Source organism: Saccopteryx leptura, chromosome 2, assembly GCF_036850995.1.
Source record: "Saccopteryx leptura isolate mSacLep1 chromosome 2, mSacLep1_pri_phased_curated, whole genome shotgun sequence".
Taxonomy (NCBI): domain Eukaryota; kingdom Metazoa; phylum Chordata; class Mammalia; order Chiroptera; family Emballonuridae; genus Saccopteryx; species Saccopteryx leptura.
In genome coordinates this window covers 131,452,428-131,474,147 of record NC_089504.1, presented here as the reverse complement: position 1 = coordinate 131,474,147, position 21,720 = coordinate 131,452,428, and the positions used below count along the sequence as shown (strand labels likewise).

Below are 21,720 nucleotides of genomic sequence, written 5' to 3'. Positions count from 1 at the left end.
CTCAAGCCAGCGACCTTGGGTCCAAGCTGGCGAGCTTTGCTCAAACCAGATGAGCCCGTGCTCAAGCTGGCGACCTTGGGGTCTCGAAACTGGGTCCTCTGCATCAGTCTGATGCTCTCTCCAGTGCACCACCGCCTGGTCAGGCAGTTGCTCACAATTTTCAAGAAAAATTTGTCCTGCCTGTGGTAGCGCAATGGATAGAGCATTGACCTGGAACGCTGAAGTTGCTGGTGTGAAACCCTGGGCTTGCCTGGTCAAGGCACATTCAACAAGCAAGCAATGAACAACAGTAACTATGAATTGATAAGTCTCACTACACTTTCTTTTGTAAAATCAACAAATAAAAGAAAAAAAAAATTGTCTTCCTTTCGGGAGGATTAAAGCTCAAAAAGCATTCCAACACCACCACCTAGTGGTGATATGTATCCATAGTCTTCACTTAAATCACAGCAGGTCTTTTTCTTCCGGAACAGCTAAGGTAAAAGTACTGGTAGGTCCTGAAAGAATGTAAAAAAATAATAATAATGGAAAAGGAACATTGAAAAGTTCAAAGTAAATTAAAAGTTTTATTGAATAAAAATGTTTCAGACTAAACAAGACTGTAAGAAAGAATATTTTACATCTCTAAAAAATATTAGTTAAATCTCTAAAAATGTAGTACAAAGAAAAGCCTATAGGTTAAAACACCTCTCTTCCCCACATATAATTTGGAATATCAATTATGTTCAACAAATGTACTCATTTATATGTTCCAAAGCCTTAATACTAGAACTGCCCACCCCCTTAAAGGCCTATAATTGGTTTAATTGCACCCTGGGTATACTGTCTGCCATAAAAATCAATACATTTCAGAGCTGATACGAATTAAAAAGCTAATGTCCCAGAAAGGGGATATTGGAAGTGAAATATAGGGTTTATGGGTCTGAGCGCAAGTGGTTTAAGGCGTTTTTCTTTTCTATTATTCCTTCTTTAAACTCATTTTACTCTAACATGCAACATGGCCAACAGCAATATAAAAGATCTTATTAAAATATTGCATCTTTTAGCAAATTATAAGAAGCACAAATACCACCAGAGAACACAATCACTTCGGGTATAGTTAAATTCATTGGCAAATACTATAGCTTATTTGGGAGACAGTGGATCTAAGCACCAACAGTGCTCAAAAGGTGCTTCAGAGAGATGGTTGTGTTATTTTCAAGAATCCAGTTCAGGGCCTTGGGCAGTTGGCTCAGCGGTAGAGCACTGGCCTGACGTGTGGAAGTCTGGGTTCAATTCCCAGTCAGGGCACACAGGAGAAGCAAGCATCTGGTTCTCCACCCCTCCTCTTCCCCCTTCCCCCTCTCTCTCCACTCCTCCCACAGCCATAGCTTGAATGGTTCTAGCAATTTGGCCCCAGATGCTGAGGATGGCTCCATGGCCTTGCCTCAGGAGCTGAAATAGCTTGGTTGCGGTTGTGGAGCAATGAGCAACAGAGCAGCAGCCCCAGATGGGCAGAGCATCGCCCTGTAGGGGGCTTGCAGGATGGATCCTGGTTGGGGGCCCATGCGGGAGTCTGTCTCTACCTCACTGCCTCCTGCCCTTTACTTAGTAGTAAAAAAAAAAATTCCAGTTCAGGGTGTGGTTTAAAGAGAAAAATGCAAAGCACTAAATTCCCTATATATATCTGAGTAAGAAAATTAAGCTAAAAATTTAAAAAAGACTAAATATTTGATTTCTTAACAAATGAATACTAAATAGTTAAACTGGTATTCATTTAAAAATATACAAACTGTGCCCTTTATACTAAAGTGCATTCAGTCATAATATTTAGACCCCTAAATCCCTCTGTAGGATTGAATTTGTAGTGTTACAATGTACTATAGTAATCATCTATTTCATATTGCCTTCTGGGAATACAGTGAAATCTGGACTATATCAATTGAAATATTCCCCTCCTCCTTTATAAGAACTTAAAGCATTTATGTATATCACCATGGCTAAAATAGAGGATTTAGGTAATGTTTCTCTAGCATTTAGAGATAAACTTCAGTATGGGATTATTTTTAAAGCAAGAATTGTGTCCCAAAATTACTTCCATATAAATTACAGTTCAGGTGAAGATAAGTTTACATACATCACTCTGATAAAGGGCAGTGGCTCACTAACACTAGTTCAAATGTAAGGTCCAGGACCATTGCAATTTATCATTCCTCATCCTCATCCTCATCCTCATCATAGTACCGATTTCTCTTTATCTGCTCCTCTACAGACAGCTCTTTGACTACGTCTCCCTCCCAGAATCCCACATCCTGGGTCTTCTGATTCTGAGTACTGAATTCTTTAGTGAAGATGTTGTCTGCAAAGCTGGACCAATGTGGAGACTTGGGTTCTAGTGGAGACTTGGGTTCTAGTGGAGACTGCTGTTTGAAAAGGTTTCTATCATCTTCATCTAATTTTGCACCATTTTCCACAAGATTCTCACTCCTCATCTCAAAACCATAAACTTCCTTACTCCTTCTCCTCCCTGCCTCCTCCCCTTTAGATTCCTTGTTTTGCCAGGTTGTTTTCCCCACACTCCCATTCTTCTCAGAGGCGCTGGTGTTTTCCACTTGTTTCCTTCCTGCCGCTATTCCTCCTACAAACTCTTCACTCTGCTCTGCCATGCTCCAGCCCTTCCTCAAAGGTGGGGACAAGGTTTTTGGGCTCTTGACAGAAGTGGTTCTAAATGAAGCTGCTACAGTGAATGGGCGGCTTCTTTCCTTCAGTGAAGAAGATCTTCTGAGCTTCTTCAGATCCAGGTCTACATCCTCTGGAGCTTCAGGCTTGCTGATTTCATCTTCAGGAGGCCATTTTGGCTTGGATACTTTGATCCCTTCCTCCAACGTACTTCCTGAGCTGCCAAGTTCAGTGGGGGGTGGCCAGGCGATCCTTAACTTCTTGGTTTCAGCTGGCTTGTCTTCTTTCTCTGGCTGAGAGGAGGCTTTGGCTTCCATACTTGCAGTCAGCACACCCACCTTAGCAATGGGGGCATCTTCTACTCCTGGGCTCTGAGGGGTCTCCCCTGTATTTGAAAGCTGGGCTGGTCTTTCCAGTGTCTCTTCATTTTCATTTTTGCTTGCCCACAGATCCTTGTGTGGTCTGTGCCCAAAGCCTTCATCATAGTTGCCTTTAGATTTAAAGAGTTGATTGAAGTGAGGCTTGCAATAAATTCTCCCATGTAATGATGCATATGTTCCTAGACTGTTGTTAAAAGAAAAAGAGCATAAAGTTAACTTTTATTTACTGTGTTTACATTACAGTATATTTATTATATACTCTTATTTACAACAGCAGGCTGAAATTTGGCAATTCCAGTATTTTCAGAAGATGATAAATGAGAAATAAAGCACATCTTTAAAAGCACATCACCCGCCTGACCAGGTGGTGGCGCAGTGGGTAGAGCGTCAGACTGGGATGCTGAGGACCCAGGTTCGAGACCCCGAGGTCGCCAGCTTGAGCACAGGCTCACCTGGTTTGAGCAAAGCAAAGCTCACCAGCTTGGACCCAAGGTCGCTGGCTCAAGCAAGGGGTTACTCGGTCTGCTGAAGGCCCATGGTCAAAGCACATATGAGAAAGCAATCAATGAACAACTAAGGTGTCGCAATGCGCAACGAAAAACTAATGATTGATGCTTCTCATCTCTCTGTTCTTGTCTGTCTGTCCCTGTCTATCCCTCTGACACTCTCTCTGTCTCTGTAAAAAAAAAAAAGCACATCACTCCTGGCCAGATAGTTCAGTTGGTTTAGAGCATCATCCTGATGGGCAAAGGTTGCTGGTTCAATCACTGGTCAGGGCACACATAGAAACAGATCCATGTTTCGCTCTCTCTCTCTCGCTCTGTCTCTTTCCCTTTAAACTCTCTAAAACCAACAACAATAATAAAAAGCATATCATTCACCTAGGATTCTCTACCCCTTTTAAGCACAATTGTTTTATTATCCTAATAAAAATGTGCTCACTTCCTGTTCTGAACCTTCATAAGACATTCTTCCACCTGGTACATGCTCTCATTTTCAAATGATTAGATTACCTTTTGTCAAAACTGTTACAAAAATAATTTCATCCAGTAAGTCTCGCCTAGGTAATTTCACCTATCTCTGATCACTCATATATTTCCTAAGTATTTATAACCTATAACTAGTTTTATATTTTCTTAAAAAAAAAATTTTTTTCCCCCCATAGTTAGAAGCGGAGAGGCAGTCAGACTCCTGTATGTGCCCGACCGGGATGCACCAGGCATGCCCACCAGAGGGCGATGCTCCGCCCATCTGGGGTGCAGCTCTGCTGTGGCAGGAGCCATTCTAGCGCCTGAGGCGGAGGCTATGGAGCCATCCTCAGTGTCCTGGCCAACTTTGCTCCAATGGATCCTTGGCTGCAGGAGGGAAAGAGAGAGACAAAAAAGGGAGGAGAGGGGGAAAGGTGAAGAAGGGAGCTTCTCCTGTGTGATGTGACCAGGAATTGAACCCGGATCTCCACATGCCAGGCTGACGGTCTATCGCTGAGCCAACTGGCCAGGGCCTATAACCTATAACTGGTTATAATGGTATTCCTTTATAAAAACTTGAATCTTCTTTCTTGTTTCCCATATGTATTATAATTATTTATTTATTTATTTATTTATTTATTTATTTATTTATTTTTACAGAGCCAGAGAGTCAGAGAGAGAGATAGATAGGGACAGACAGACAGGAACGGAGAGAGATGAGAAGCATCAATCATCAGTTTTTCGTTGCGATACCTTAGTTGTTCATTGATTGCTTTCTCATATGTGCCTTGACCCTGGGCCTTCAGCAGCCCGAGAAACCCCTTGCTCAAGCCAGCGACCTTGGGTCCAAGCTGGTGAGCTCTGCTCAAACCAGATGAGCCCACGCTCAAGCTGGCAACCTCAGGGTCTCAAACCTGGGTCCTCCACATCTCAATCCAACACTCTATCCATTGCGCCACCACCTGGTCAGGCCATATCTATTATTATTTAAAAGCACATCTCTACAGCAACAGGTACAATGTGTTGCAAACAGCTGCCACTCAATGGATACTAGTGACTGAATACAAGAAAGCTACAATTAATAGGAGAATGGTGAGCAGTAGTGGGGAAGTAAGTCTACTCTAATGTCAGTGCTGAACAGGCCTTTAGGAAATTTGGTGCCTTTCATATGGTAACAAATCTTAAAGGGGGATAAAAACAGAAACATTTCCACAGAAGAAATATAAAAATTCAGAAAAAAATGTGCTTCGGGGGAAAAATACAGAGAGGCACATTTTAGCTCAATAGAAGGTAATGCTGTCAAGCTAGAGCACTCTAACAGTGGAACTAGCTGTTATAAGGCTTCAAGCCTGCAGAAGTACTATGCAGATGACAGGACATCTTTGAAGAGCATTTTAGAAGGGATATTTGCTTTGGAAGGAAAGCTGGAGGAAGTGACATCTGGCTGCTCCCTTCTTTAGACTCTGTAATTAAAACGAGTTAATATGGGCCCTGGCCGGTTGGCTCAGCGGTAGAGCGTTGGCCTGGCATGCGGGGGACCCGGGTTCGATTCCCGGCCAGGGCACATAGGAGAAGCGCCCATTTGCTTCTCCACCCCCCCCCCCCTCCTTCCTCTCTGTCTCTCTCTTCCCCTCCCGCAGCCAAGGCTCCATTGGAGCAAAGATGGCCCGGGCGCTGGGGATGGCTCCTTGGCCTCTGTCCCAGGCACTAGAGTGGCTCTGGTAGCGGCAGAGTGTCACCCCTGGTGGGCGTGCCAGGTGGATCCCGGTCGGGCGCATGCGGGAGTCTGTCTGACTGTCTCTCCCCGTTTCCAGCTTCAGAAAAATACAAAAAAAAAACAAACAAAAAAAAACAAAAAATGAGTTAATATGGAATATTTCCCCAATTTGCCACATTTATATCCATACTTTGAGTAACCTGGAAGAAATAATACACATGACTGTTTTTTCAGAAAGAAAATGAAGCAACATATAGAAAAATACATCCTTACTATTGTTACCATTTACACAATGCTCAGGACACTTCAAAGTAAGGGCTTAGATAAGTATCCTCCTGAGATTTCTTTTTTTTTTTTTTACAGAGAGTCAGAGAAAAGGATAGACAGGGACAGATAGACAGACAGACAGACAGGAACAGAGAGATGAGAAGCATCAATCATTAGTTTTTCTTTGCACGTTGCAACACCCTTAGTTGTTCATTGATTGCTTTCTCATACGTGCCTTGACCACAGGCCTTCAGCAGACTGAGTATCCCCTTGCTCGAGCCAGCGACCTTAGGCTCAAGCTGGTGAGCTTTTGCTCAAACCAGATGAGTCCTCACTCAAGCTGACGACCTCGGGGTCTCGAACCTGGGTCTTTGGCATCCTAGTCCGACGCTCTATCCACTGCGCCACCGTCCGGTCCGGCCTCCTGAGATTTCTTAACTTTATGATTCTATGATACCAAGGGAAAACACCTTTTGTGTGTGTGCATGCACGCGAGAGAAAGAGAGAGAGAAATAAGAAGAGAGAGAGAGGAAAGGAGAGAGATAAGAAGCAACAACTCGTCATTGTGGCAGCTTAGTTGTTCATTAATTGCTTCTCAAATGTGATTTGTCCAGGGGGTTCCAGCCAGTGATCCTTCACTCAAGCCAGCGACCTTGGGCTTCAAGCCAGCGACCATGAGATCATTTCAATGATCTCATGCTCAGTGACCCAGTACTCAAGCTGGCGACCTCAGGGTTTCAAATCTAGGACCTCAGCATCCCAGGTTTACACTCTATACACTGTGCCACCACTGGTCAGGCAGAAAACATTTTTTTTTTTAAGAGAGAGAGAAAACCATCAACTTATTCCACCTAGTTGTGCCATTAATTGATTCTCATATATGCCCTGACTGGGGCTCACACCAGTGACCTGGGGTGAGGGATGGGGTTGAGCCAGTGCCCTTGGGATCACGTTGGCTACCTAGGATTGGGGACCTCACGATGGAGCCAGAGATCCTGGGATTGAGCTGGTGACCTCCACCCTCCAGGGTGGTGCTCTATCCACTGTGCCAAAGGCCAAGGCTCAAGGGAAAACATTCTACTGAATTAGGTCACAGGGGATTTTACCTGCTACCCTAATTATTTAAGCTTCAGTTCTAACATGTAAATTAATATAAAAATGCACCAATAAGTTCCAGACACTACTATCGTTTGATATGAAATGCCTGTCACTAACTGGAACTTTTTACTTTTTCCAGGGGCCTTCAACCAATAAATAGTACAGTATCAGCACAATAGCTATTAGTGTCAGTGCTCTAAAAGCCAAAGACTCCCTCTGGAGGCCCGGCTATGCAGAGAGGTGGCTTGTTTTAGTCTGGCTTACCTAAGTTTGTTGTTACAATAGGAGCAACGGAAGCAGCTGATGTGAAACACCTGCTGGTTGGCCAAGAGACGCTCCATTGGGTAGACTGTCTTCTGACATTCCACACAGGTCTCTCTTGCAGGTGCCTGAAACTTCTAGCAAAAGGAAAAGAACAACTTTAACTTACCATGGGCAGTGATGAGTTAGTACTCTGCTGAGATGGGCTCTGACATTTACATTTATCTAAGGACTCTCTAACCTGGTTTGTCACTTCTCATAGGAACGTTAAGTCGGCTATGATTCTATCAGCTGACTCTATGAAGCCAAGAGGCTGCCCTGAATTCCTTTCCCAGACTGCTTGGCTGCCCTAAGTGCAGTAGCCACTGAGGGTGGGTGGAACTAGGGATGGACTGTGGAGAAAGGCTTAGACAAGCCACCATACACATAAAATGGTACACACAAATTGTTCCCAGACAGGAAATTAGGAAAAATGTCATCACACACAAGAAGAAAGAAGTTTGATTGTTTCATTCAAGTGCCAAGGAAAAATAGGACAGACTTTTATAAGAACAAATTCTGAAGGAAAAAATTTCAAGGAGAGGAAGAGCTTTTGGCTTTGGGAATTAGGAAAAGACACTTTGATAAAGCATCTTTTTGCTCCCTCCGCATATAATCTTGATTTGCTCAATTCACTAGGCACCATATTTTTAAATAAGTCAAAATTAACACATAAATGGAACAATTTAAAAGAGATTCACATCATTTTATTTTATTAGGACTCCAGAAGAAAGCATAGCCCAATAAAGCTATAGGTTCTATCACCTTAAAAAAATAAACAAAGACAAAGGAGAATGAAACTAAGGTAACGGGGAGTGGGAGTCATAACCACCTAGGAATCATGAACTATTTGTGAAGTGTGGAACAGGACATGGTGAGCACGGCTGTTCTGACTGGTAAATCCAATCCTAAAGAACATAAAATACTTAGTATTCTAGCAGTGATGAAAGCCACAATTCCAAAACCATACATTTTTACATAATAAGAAACGACTATTATGTAAAATGGCTACTAGGGGTGGAAGTACCAAGTCCTTAGGGGTGTGTAACCCTTGACTTGTCCCAACAGAAAAACCTCAACCAGTAAATGCAGGAGCAGGTTAGGTTAAAGTGGATGGGAAGCTCTCACGTGGGTGGCCCCTTTGCTGCCAAGACCAGCGTGGTGGCAAGTTATATAAATTAGTTCCAAGGCCCAGGACCCGAATGGTTAAAGTAAGCTGAAAATAAGCCAGGTATGGACAAGACAGAATTTTGATTTAAAAAGCCTGAAAATAGATTCATAAAAATTTCACACTGCTAGCTCACTTGTCACATGACTCACTAGGAGGTAAAGCAAAAAATAGGAATGGTTTTCCAAGCAGATTTGAACAGGAAAGGAGACTAGGAAATGGGCACAAAAGTAAAGGGAAAGATTTGTAAAAAGAAGTTTAATAAAATTAGTGGGAAACTCCCAAACAGCATCAAAAGATTTAAGAACGAAGGAGCAGAACTGGGTGGAAATGGCTCCTTAATAACCCCGCCCGCCTCCATTTCTAGGGGTATGGTCCTGAAAAGAAAAACCTAGGGAACCAAAGACCACGGGCACAATCTGGTTTGCCAAGTGTGATGGAGGTATTTAAATGTGATCAAATGTTACTATATTGAATGCTGTTGGAAGTAATTCAGGCATTATTTAGAGTTCTGAACTCTTTTTTTCTTATATGAGCACCGCTAACAAGACAGGACTTAAGTGGGGATGTCTTTGAATAGTTTAATTAGTTTTCTCTAAAAGGACTAGGCCCTTGTCTAGCAAGCGGGAGATACATTAAAATGCAGAATAATTGGGAATAATAGTACAATTGAAGCCACTGCAGAGAGCCTGTGCAAATTACAATTCACTTAATGTAAAAGTAATAGGACAAATGGATTCATCAGATTGAAAATCTTTCTCAGCTGCTGGGTGGATTATGTATTTTTTAACACTTGACTTAGGAAAATAAGTATTTTTGCTGGTCAGTACAGACGGAGCAGGAGGCAAATTTCCCATGGCATGGAAGGAAATGGGTAAAGGGGAATGGACGGTTACAGAGCACCCCTCCACTGAGAGAGAACACACCGGAGGAGAGGGGTGCAGCCCAGTGAATAGAAGGGAGAACCTGAGAGAAAGCTGAAAGTTGAGCTCACATTAGGAGGAAAGTGGAAGGCAGGAGCAGAAATTAGGTACCAGGAGCAGGAAGCAGAAGCTGGAAGAGACAAACAGGAACCTTCAATGAATACATAGCATTTAGTGCGCCCGGGAGCGCTTTACTGCTGCTGAGCTGTAACTCAGTTACAGACTCAGATCCTAGAATAAGACCATGTTTTCTTTCTTTTTTTTTTTTTTAACTAACTCCTCTAATCATGGCAAAATCAGTCTCAGTCATATCTATCTACCTGAGATTGGAACATGACCCAGCTCAGGAGAGAGAGCTTTTATGAGCCTTCACCCACAACCAGGAGTGTTTCATTAACAGTTCTTTAGTGTCTTACTACCTCCCACACCTGATCCACAATGGCATTCTGATGAATGGAGCGTACACCCATACAAGTGAAAAATAATTCTTCTTTAATATCAAAATCAGACAGGCATACCTTGTTTTATTCCGCTTTGCTTTATTACTCTTGACAGATGTTGTGTTTTTGTTTTGTTTTATTTTTAACAAATTAAAGGCAAGACCCTCCATCAGCAAAAAATCACAACTCACTTTACTGTGTGGTCTGGAACCGCACCCACAATATCTCGGAGGTCTGCCTATAGACTGCTGCTGAGATAGCTAACAACAAGCTTCTAACTAGCCAGACCTACCAGATTCCCATTCATTTTTTATACAACCCCTTTTTAACATTACTTAAGGTTTATGAGGCAGCTGCCCAAGGGCCTTTATAGTTTCATAAAGACAAGAGGATGCCAACATGGTATAATGCCAAGTCAGAGTGGCTGCGGCTGTGCCTTCCCTTTATTTCCTCTGTCCTGGGCTCTCAGCCACTTTCCTGTAATTGCCTCCATGTCTATTCAGACAACAGGAAGCATAGTCAATGCCCAGAAATCTCTGCCATTATGGTAGGCCTGGCGTACATCCTGCCCATGCCTTCATGGCATGCTCAGACTTGGCACAGCCACGTTTAAAATACTGCCAATATTAGAATGTTAGACATTTTTAACCTTTGCAATATATTTATTTCAGTATGTAAGATGTTTTTCCGTCTCCCTTCCCTCACCTTTTTTCACATGTAGAAACTAACACTCCAGGATGTAAGGTGCATTATCAAAGTTCTCACAGTCAGTAAACTAAAACTCAGAACTACTGACACACAAATCAACAAAGCATTTTCTCAATTTTCCTGGAATGTTTAATTTCCATAACTAAAGGAAACTCTTTGGGAGAAGAAAGCAGATGCTAACCCAAAAGAAAATAATCTCACTATAGCACTTTGAACAAACTACAGTCTTTGTTTCAAGTTAAAATTTGTAGATAATATCTTTGAAATATTCAGGAATGAATGAGGTAATATATAAACAATTGATGCTCATAAACACTGTCATGTCTCTTCCATCTGAGGGCCTCTGCTAATCAGCATCTACTTAAAGCTATTTTTCCAACAAATTTGCATGCCTTCAGCTCCATTGTTATTTTTCCCCCCAAAAGAATTCCTCCTCCATTTATTCCAAATAACTGCAAATTCCAAAGGCCAATTAAACACTTTTTTTTTTGTTTAAAAACTTTAAGGAAAGAATGTTCTATTTAATCCCCAAATTAACACAAGCTTGATTTTTTCATATATGTTTACATTTTAAAAATTTAGACACTATCTTGAAATGCTTAAATGTGTGCTTATGATATTTAACACTCCACAAAAGAGTGTAGGCTTTGGAAAAACATAAACAGATCTCTTCTTTCTTCTAGACAGAAATTCACTTAATTCTGAATATGCAGTGGGCTCCATTATTATGTTGAGGTCATTAATAACTGAAGATAAATTCTTATTCTGGATTTCCAGAATCTGAAATTCATCTTGAAATGTAATCTTATGGCAATTTCCTGATAATTCATGTCTCTGTAGAACTTTCTTTTCTTCTTCTTCTTTTTTTAAATTTTAAATTAAGTGAGAGGTGGGAGGCAGGGAGGCAGGGAGGCAGAGAGACTCTGGCATGCACCCCGACCAGGATATCTACCTAGCAAACTCCCTATCGGGTGATGCTCTGCCCATCTGGAGCCACTGCTCCGTTGCTCATTGCTCAACAACCAGCTATTTCAGTGCCTGAGGGGAGGCCATAAAGCCATCCTCAGTGCCCGGGGCCAAACTGCTCAAACTATTCAGCCATGGCTGTAGGAGGGGAGGAGAAAGAGTTACAGAAAGGGGAGGAGGTGGAGAAGCAGATGGTCGCTACTCCTGTGTGCCTTGACTGGGAACTGAACCCAGGATTTCTACATGCTGGGCCTATGCTCTATTGCTGAGCCAACTGGCCAGGGTCAGAACTTTCTTTATGCTCTTTTCTGTCACCTCAGTGCTTGCTAGGTTTCCTGTCCTTTTGGAGTGATTTCTGATATTGATGTCAGTAAGCGTACTTAGAAATAGAAGTTCTGATTCTAAATGTCCAAGATTACTTCTCAGATCTTTTGAAGACTCCTATCCTTCAGAATGAGATTAGTATACTTGAAATGATTTTTGGACTCTGGCGGTGTCTTCCCCTGATACCGATAGCTCCTCAAACACCCGTTTCAGGACCTCAATCTCAGCGTCCAAGATGCGGACCTCCGCCTCCTTGGAGTACACAGCGTGGCGCTAACAGGAGGGGCTCTTCATCTTCATTCTTTCACTCTCCTATCTTAAGTATATTTTTTAGTTTAATGAAGGCTTTAGTTGGGGTATATTCATGTGTGTGTAAGGGGCAGCAGCTGGCAACAGGCAGTGAAGCTAACTAGCTTTAGCCCTAGTGAAATCAGAAGGAAATTCTGTATTGACATCAGACCTCCATTCCTCAGACAGAACACTACAAAATGCCTTTCATTCCCTCCTCCCAATTTGTGAGAAATATCTAGGTAATTAAATTAAAATTATTCACCACATAGTAAATGATTGAGCCAGTTCTTTATAGTCTTAACTTCTCTCCTAGCTTTCTGTGAAATTTTTTGAAAGGGTTTGGGGGAAATTCACATCTTAAATAGACTGCTCTCCATGTAAAAGAAAGGTTAGTGCTTTGAGAAAGCAGTAACGTGTAGTTAGTGAGAAAAGATTCTGGATGTCTTCTAGCATAATTCTGATCACTGTGCAAAAGAGCATGAAACCTCCTACTCTGTGTGTAGAGGAAGGGACAGCCGGCAGGGCACAGAGCTGGTGCCATAGTGCATGTCCTCTCCTGCAGTCTGCCAGTTTTCTCTCCACAGTCACCAGCAGGACCAGCCAAGGAAGCTGGGACTGGGCTGTCCTGGATACAGTGAGGGCCAGTAGGTATGCCCAGGGCCAGCTACATCTCCTTGTATTGCCTCTTTTATCCCCTGCTCTGGAAACAATTAAGGGATAACTTCTTCCAATGGAGAACATAAAGCTTAAGAGGCCTTGCTTGACCAGGCGGTGGTGCAGTGGATAGAATGTCGGCCTGGGATGCAGAGGACCCAGGTTGCATCCCAGGAAACCCTGAGGTCTCCAACTTGAGCACTGGGTCACTGGCTTGAGCGTGGGATCATAGCCATGACCCCATGGTCGCTAGCTTGAGCCCAAAGGTTGCTGGCTTGAAGCCCAAGGTCACTGGATTGAGCAAGGGGTCATTCGCTCTGCTGTAGCACCACTGTCAAGATACATATGAGAAAGCAATCAATGAACAACTAAGGTGCCGCAATGAAAAACCGATGCTTATCTCTCTCCCTTCCTGTCTGTCTGTCCCTCTCTCTGTCTGTCTCCGTCTCTCATTTAAAAAAAAAAGAGGCCTCTGCATCTCTTGAATCAAAAGGTTCTGACTCTCTTCACAGGGTCCACTGAGCTCTACATCCAGAATAACTCCTTTTTGAGAATGAACCTGCAACTCTATCTTCTTCAGCATCAAGTCTCATCAAACTGAGCTATATGGCCAGTGTCCAAAATATACAAAACCCTTACATTTATTTATTTATTTATTTATTTATTTATTTATTTATTTATTTATGTATGTATTTATGACAGAGAGAGGGGGACAGATAGGGACAGACAGAAAGAGAGAGATAAGAAGCATCAATTCTTCATTGCGGCACCTTATTTATTGATTTATTGATTACTTTCTCATATGTGCCTTCATAGGGGGGATGGCTCCACCAGAGTGAGTGACCCCTGCTCAAGCCAGTGACCTTGGGTTCAAGCTGGTGAGCTGTGCTCAAACCAGATGAGCCTGCGCTCAAGCCAGTGACCTTGGGGTTTTGAACCTGGGTCCTCTGCATCCCAGTCCGACACTCTATCCACTGCACCACAGCCTGGTCAGGCAAAATCCTTACTTTTTAAAAACTAAGCTAAAATTTAAAGTGAATTGAGTCTTGACCTTAGATGTCTTATTTTCAATAATGGACAAGGCACCAAGGAAGAGTTTTACCAGGTTGCATGGGACCCAAAAATCTATTCTGAGTGAACAGTTTATTCTTAGCTGTATATAATTTCCCAAAATGGAGAAAAATCTTTTGTTGTATGGTATATAGCCACGAGACCAGTTGTGTCAGCAGGTCTTCCTATAAATACTAAAGTATCTATATATTTACCTGCAGAATGTACAGGGTAAATTTGAGGAAGAAAAAATAAAGTGCTCTTAAAAGTGGAGATATGATTGGGTCCCATCCCAGGCTCTGTTCATTATAACCATTTGAGCTTTGGACCCTGGGCAAACATAGACAGCAGACCAGTATATGCCAATTCTTTAGACAATGTTTATTATTTTTATTTTTTTTATTTTTTTACAGAGACAGAGAGAGAGTCAGAGAGAGGGATAGACAGGGACAGACAGACAGGAACAGAGAGATGAGAAGCATCAATCATTAGTCTTTCGTTGCACGTTGCGACACCTTAGTTGTTCATTGATTGCATTCTCATATGTGCCTTGATCACAGGCCTTCAGCAGACCGAGTAACCCCTTGCTTGAGCCAGCAACATTGGGTCCAAACTGGCGAGCTTTTTGCTCAAACCAGATGGGCCCACGCTCAAGCTGACGACCTCGGGGTCTCAAACCTGGGTCCTTCTGCATCCCAGTCCAACGCTCTATCCACTGCGCCACCGCCTAGTCAGGCTCTTTAGACAATGTTTAAAACCTGCAGTGCGTGTCTGGTGAAAGCAGGCCTATCTGCATCCTACTGCGGAGTATCCGGGGCCAAAGAAGCAGGCATGGGTCCGGGGAAGTGCTCAGTGAGCCTCACCTCCATCTGCTCTTCATGGTATACCAGGAAGACCTAAGTGAAATGTCTGTTGCTCATTGCTCATCCAGTGCAGACCCTGGAGTTTGAATCAAGGATCTTAAAAATCTAACCAAGGACTAGATCTGCTAGACTGAGAATTCAGACTAGAATGAGTATTCAGAAATACTAAAGAACAGATTTCAGTTCTTAGATTAGTCATGGAATTTCCCTAGTCCCTCAGTCACACAGAAACCATGGCCAAGTCAGATTTGCTAGCTGTTTTTGATCCAGAATTATAACCCAAGGACTCACATCTGGGCAGGGCTGCTGTTGGAGAAAAAATTAACCCCACTGGCATTTGTTACTGTTTGGACTCCAAATACTGGAATAAGGAAAGTGCTGATGACAGCATGAGCAGATCTTTTTAGTATATGTGCTGCTTCATTTAGTATATGAAGTGAGCACAGCATGAGCAGATCTTTAAGGCCAAAGGAGAAGAGGGTCAAGTTGAACACATGTGCAGATTCAATCACTATAACTCAGTTTTTTCTCCCTATACTCACTTTCTCTTCTACTTTCTTCACCTTTTGCTCCTTTTAAATAAATCTTACTCTCTTTATCTCTGCTTCTTTTAAAAATGTTCATGTTTATCTTCTTTACCCCTTCCTCTCCCTTTTAATCACCCTTTAAATCCTGGATTCTCCCCTTTCCTCAGCTGTGTCTTCTTCTCTTCATCTTTTTTGCACACTAGAACTTTTATGAAGTGGCCTTGCCTGTGGTGGCGCAGTGGATAAAGCATTGACCTGGAACCCTGAGGGCACCAGTTCAAAACCCTGGGCTTGCCTGATCAAGGTACTTATGGGAGTTGATGTCTCTTGCTCCTCCCCCTCTTCTTTCTTTCTCTCTCTCTCTCTCTAGCTCTCTCTTTCCCTCCTTACCCTCTCTAAAAAAAAAAAAAAATAGATTAATTAAAAATAAAAAGAACTTGCCTTAAGGGACCAAGCATGCACACAGTTGAGAGATACAAGCATGGCAGATATGTGCATGAGGATGGGACAGTATAAACTACCCAAAAACTAATTCTGCCCGAGTTTCTCTTAAATATTAACAAAACTTAAGAGAGCACCAGAGGAGAAAGACATTAAGGAACATGGGTATATTTGATTATTAATCCCAATGAGTAAATTAGCACATTAGCAAAGCATTCAGTTGTAACAAGTCAGTTTTAATAATCATCAGCCTACAATAGGTGTTAGATTTTTTTTTTACCTTGGTTTATTTTTATGGGAATAAATATATGTTTGGGAAAAGGTGGTTTCTAAAAATTGGTGAATAAAAAGAGACCATAGGTTGCCCTGGCCGGTTGGCTCAGCGGTAGAGCGTCGGCCTAGCGTGCGGAGGACCCGGGTTCGATTCCCGGCCAGGGCACACAGGAGAAGTGCCCATTTGCTTCTCCACCCCTCCGCCGCGCTTTCCTCTCTCTCTCTTCCCCTCCCGCAGCCAAGGCTCCATTGGAGCAAAGATGGCCCGGGCGCTGGGGATGGCTCTGTGGCCTCTGCCTCAGGCGCTAGAGTAGCTCTGGTCGCAACATGGCGACGCCCAGGATGGGCAGAGCATCGCCCCCTGGTGGGCAGAGTGTGGCCCCTGGTGGGCGTGCCGGGTGGATCCCAGTCGGGCGCATGTGGGAGTCTGTCTGACTGTCTCTCCCTGTTTCCAGCTTCAGAAAAAATGAAAAAAAAGAAAAGAAAAAAAAAAAAAAAGAGAGACCATAGGTTGAATAGCCAAGTAAATTTTGGGGGGGGGCATGTCCATATAAGTAAGTGGGCTGGTCCACCTCCACTAGAACGTCCACATTCTTTCTTTAACTATGCTGACCACTAATCACGTGATGGTAAAGTTCCTCAGACCAAGGAGCCACTCTCTTTAAGTTGACACTGCACATTCCTGTCCAATGGGATGATTTTAGTTTAACAGATTTCTCCTATTTCCTATTTTGTGAGCTTTTACCCATTCACAGATTTATAAATTTGGACTTTTAAAAAAAGTCACTGTTTATATTCTTTAACTTCAGATTTTCTTAAAACTTTCATGAGTTTTATAGATTTCAAACTGAGTGCTATTAATGAGCCTCCCCCACTCTTCACCCAAACAGCTGAGCAGAAGCAGCAAGACCTCCAGGCAAAGTGACTGGCCTTAAAGTGCGTCCTTATTTGATATTTTCATTCCAGGAAAGCAAAAACAGGTTATAACAAACATAATTATAGACGGTGCAATGAGCTCCACTAGTAAACCAATGTATAAAAGCTCAGAGGGAAATTGCCATCATACCTTCACTGCTTTGGGAGGAGAACTTTCAGAAAGGCTGGAGGCTCTGGCACCTGGACTTAGTGGCTTGGGATGGACAGGTTGCTGGACCTCACTCTTAACCTGGGAATTACCTGTTTGAGTTACAAAAGGAAGACATTTTTTCAGTACCTCATGGGAAGTCTCAGAAGAGGTTCTTCCCCAAAGCCAAGTGCAGGCACCTGCACTATCCTTTCAACACCAGGAAAACCACTGCTTTTCTGAGGAATATTCTAATGCTAAAAGCTATGCTCTTAGGTTCTCTCACAAATAAGGTTCTATCTAGGAGGCTTTCTCATCTCTTGCCATAAACAGTGGGAATCCAAACCACTCTATATAAGAAACTTCCTGCCCTTTATAGCTTTTGTCAATTTTAAAGGCTGTTTGTAGCTGTGGCCAGAAAGCTTGGTTGGTTAGATCATCCTGACATGCAAAGGTTGTAGGTTCGATCCCCAGTCACGGCACATAAGATTGATGTTTCTGTCTCTCTCCCTCTCTCAAAACTCAAAAAATAAAAATTTAAAAAAGAATGAATAAAGGCTGTTTATAAACTTTGATGACTTTTTGGTAGTTAGTACTCCCAGTAACTCCTTCTGGGGTGCTTGAAAGCAGAAATTTATAATGCATATATGAGAGAGAGGAAAAAAAATTCGACATTATCACACTGTCTTTTTGGTCAGTCCTATAGCAGATATTCATGGATGAAGATTATGGGAAAAGGCTCCATGAAGTTCTTTTCATAACCACTGACCTGTTGTATGCATAAGTTAATTTCCTGTCAATACATTCATGGTATGGAAAATTCAGAAGAGACAGAGAAAAGTCATTTACATAGCTACTAAATAAACATAAAAAAATTCCTTATAATCTAGAGTTAGTCAACAAAGCATTAAAAGATTAATGCTTATTTTTCAAAAATATGTTTTGCAAACCTAGTCAAACTCAGAAAAATTTCATCCAAGCAAAATGATTGCAAAAGGAATGTTCCTGGATTCGAGCAGCAAGAGTTTCTCTCTGAAAAATTATTTTAACTTTAAAAAAATTTTCCTTTGATTTGAGAAGGGGGGAATAGGTGGAGAGAGAGGGAAACATCAACTCGTTGTTCCACTTAGTTGTTCCATTTAGTTATGCATTCATTGGTTGCTTCTCATCCGTGCCCTGACCAGGGGTTTAACCTGTGACCTTGGCATGCCAGGACAACACTCTACCCACTGAGCAACCCAGCCAGGGCCTCTCTGAAATTTAAAAATAGGGTTTACTAGAGATTTGTTTAGCTCATACTTCTACTTTAGTTGCTTAATTTTCAGTGTCTAATAAACTAAGCAGAGAAAATGTAGAAATCTAAATCTATATAGCACTGAAAATCAAAATCAAAGTTGATATAGTATAGAAAAAAACAAAGGTTTTTATCTCTGGGAGAAGTGAGGTTTGAAATGACACCAAAATAGGATGAAAAGGTGATCAAATATGATACCAACAGGAAAATCTCTAGAATCTGGCTAGAGGGTGAACCATGGTATACTTTTAGATGTGTAGGGAAAGATATTTTTAATAGGTTACTCAAATACTTGCCAAACTTTTATTAAAATGAAACTTCAAAATTAGTTTTTACAGCTTTAAATCTGAAAAGATTTGGTACAAAATGTAGGATAAGTTCAATGAAAAAAGCATCAAAGTATTCAGTTTGCCCCAAGTTAATCATATGTCATTGAATTTAACTTCTCCCTAATCTATGAAATGTATGAAGGGTATTCAAGCATCAGCCTTTAATACCAAGTAAAAGATCTCATTAGCTGAACACAATGCTACTTTCTCAGCACTGAGAGCAATGGGGATACCCCCCGAACAAATATAGGATAGAACCTCACTCTCCAGATCTAAGAAAGAATGCTTACGGGAGTCAACTTCAGCAGGGGTGGAACAGACTGCCAGACTATTCTCAGTTGCAGAAACCTACCAAAAAAAGGGAGGGGGAGGTGAGATTAGGAATCACATTAAAAATAAATGAGCAAACCGCTGTTAATGCCATAGAAACCTGCTGACTCCAGTCAGTCGCTGGCTGCTTGGGGAAAATAACGGGCCCCAGAACAGCTGAGCATTTAAACAAGAGGCAGCAAACTGTCTTTTATGAGGATATTAACATGCCTCTCAATTACAGAGTAAGGCCAGAAACAAACTGCACTCTGCTGCCAAACTTGTGCATCATCTTCCCTTTATAAAATAACTTCTAAACCATATCTTTTCATTCTCGGGGGGGGGGGTAGCAAACAAAACCCTCTATCAAGGAGAGCAAAGCCCCTCACTATAAATCATAACTCATATAACTATAACTCAATCCAAGGCAAAATAAAAGTCTTTACATATAAAAACTATTCTTATTCTTTAATTTTCTTAATTCTTTACGTCTCAACCAAATACATCCTGCTGAAACAAGCTTGCTAGTACCGAAGACTTTCTTATAGCTGTAAAACAAATTTACCTTAAACCAATCTCCAGTATCACCTTCAAAGTTAGTTTCTCTTTTTAATCCCAGTCTCAAAATAACAGTGTTTAAAAATATGGCAGATCTGATGCATAGGTGTAAATTTTCCCCAGAAGTCATCCAATTTAAGTAAAGAACTTTTTCTCCTTTCTACCCCTAGGTCTTCCTGGTGTCTTCCTCCACACTCAAAATAATTTTTTTTTTTTAATGAGAGGAGGTGAGATAGTGAGACAGTCTCCTGCATGTGCCCCAATCAGAATCCACTTGGTAACCCCTGTCTGGGCCTGATGCTCAAGTACCGAGCTATCCACAGTGCCCGGGCCACTATAAGAGAAACAGTTGAGCCACTATAAGAGAAAAAGATATGGAGAAGGGGGAGAAGGAAGGGGAGAGAAGCAGATGGTTGTTTTTTTTTTGTTTTTTTTTTTTTTAAATTGATACTAACTTTTCTTTTTTATTTTTATTATTTATTCATTTTAGAGAGGAGAGGGAGAGACAGAGAGAGAGAGAGAGAGAGAGAGAGAGAGAGGAGCTGGAAGCATCAACTCCCATATGTGCCTTGACCAGGCAAGCCCAGGGTTTCGAACCGGCGACCTCAGCATTTCTAGGTCGATGCTTTATCCACTGCGCCACCACAGGTCAGGCACAGATGGTTGTTTTTCATGAGTGTTCTGACCAGGAATTGACCCTGGATGCCTGCACACCAGGCTGATGCTCTATCCACTAAGCCAACCAGGGTCGGAAGGTGCACTCTTCATGTAATTCTTTCACTTGGACTTCAGGGAATTTTATTTTATTTATTTATTTATTTATTTATTTATTTATTTATTTATTTATTAATTTATTTTTCTTACAGAGACAGGGGGAGGGATAGATAGGGATAGACAGACAGGAACGAAGAGAGATGAAAAGCATCCATCATTAGTTTTTTGTTGCAACACCTTAGTTGTTCATTGATTGCTTTCTCATATGTGCCTTGACGGGGGGGGGGGGTCTACAGCAGATCGAGTAACCCCTTGCTCGAGCCAGCGACCTTGGGTCCAAGCTGGTGAGCCTGTGCAAACCAGATGAGCCCGCGCTCAAGCTGGCGACCTCAGGGTCTCGAACCTGGGTCCTCGGCATCCCAGTCCGATGCTCTATCCACTGCACTGCCTGGTCAGGTGGACGTCAGGGATTTTATGAGTGACGCTAAGAGTTTATATCAGGCTGTCTAATATACTGAATAAATTTATGATACAATATTGGAAATTAAGTTGTTGCCTGACTGCACCTGAATTTCAGCATGATTGTTTTTTCCCACTATTCTCTTTTCATTACAGGAATTTTGATATGTTATAAATGAACCAGTATAATAACAGCTAATATTTTACCTATGTGTTTACTATGATCACTGAAATGATCACTTTACATGCATTATTTCATTTAATAATACAAAATAAATTATCTGCAAGCTGTGCATGGCCATAAAAAGCTCTTCAATTTTTGCTAATTAGTAGGTGCATCCATCCCAGGATGTTCTTCCATCACCTTTAATTTGGTCACCTTGAACCTAAAGGGTAAAGTTAACGCCAATCATTACATCAATGTATATGTCCAACCAGATGACTTCACTGCAGGAACAGCCAGGAGAGAACATGTGAGATTTTGCTGAAACATTTCATGAAAGAAAAGTACAAATTTATTCACAAGAGGAAAAAGGGAAGAACAATACCTTTACAAAATATTCTGTTAAAGGCAAGTTTACCCTAGCATTACTGTCCTTTTGTAACAAATCGCAGTTCAAATAGTTCTTCTGTATTAGTTAACAAAAACTAGGCAAACAGCCAAAAGGATGGCTGAGGCTCTGAAAATTTTTAAGTCATCCAAATGCTTATGAACCTGCAGCATGTGCCTGAAGACAATGCCCTATCTTTAACACCTTTCTTCGCCACCCATTTGCGACTCAGTTGCACTGATGCTCTTTGAGGCTGTAAATAAAATGTTCTGATCCTTTAGTTCAGCTCAGAGTTCCAGTTTCAAATCAGCATGAATTGAATCAAGAAAAAAATATAAAATTAGATATAGGGACAATCCAAACATTATTGTTCAGAGGATCATTTCTCAAACTAAACTAGGGTAGACTAGGGAATTTCAATGCTGGG

At 41.8% G+C, this 21,720-nt stretch overlaps 1 protein-coding gene and 1 pseudogene across 3 annotated transcripts in view; both read right to left on the bottom strand.

Annotated features, from left to right (window-relative positions):
• Positions 1–546: 546 nt before the first annotated feature.
• LIMA1 (LIM domain and actin binding 1) overlaps positions 547–21,720 on the bottom strand; it is a 115,301-nt gene continuing 94,127 nt past the window's right edge. For 2 of the 3 annotated variants that reach the window (XM_066368772.1, XM_066368770.1), the window contains 4 exons: positions 18,966–19,050; positions 17,083–17,192; positions 7,353–7,486; positions 547–3,222 (listed from right to left, as the gene is read on the bottom strand). In XM_066368772.1, the coding sequence (XP_066224869.1) occupies positions 2,187–3,222; positions 7,353–7,486; positions 17,083–17,192; positions 18,966–19,050 (1,365 nt within the window). In that variant the 3' untranslated portion in view covers positions 547–2,186. The remainder of the gene's footprint in view (positions 3,223–7,352; positions 7,487–17,082; positions 17,193–18,965; positions 19,051–21,720) is intronic. The other variant, XM_066368771.1, reaches the window with a different exon arrangement.
• Positions 11,181–14,781, bottom strand: LOC136393887 (centromere protein P pseudogene; annotated as a pseudogene).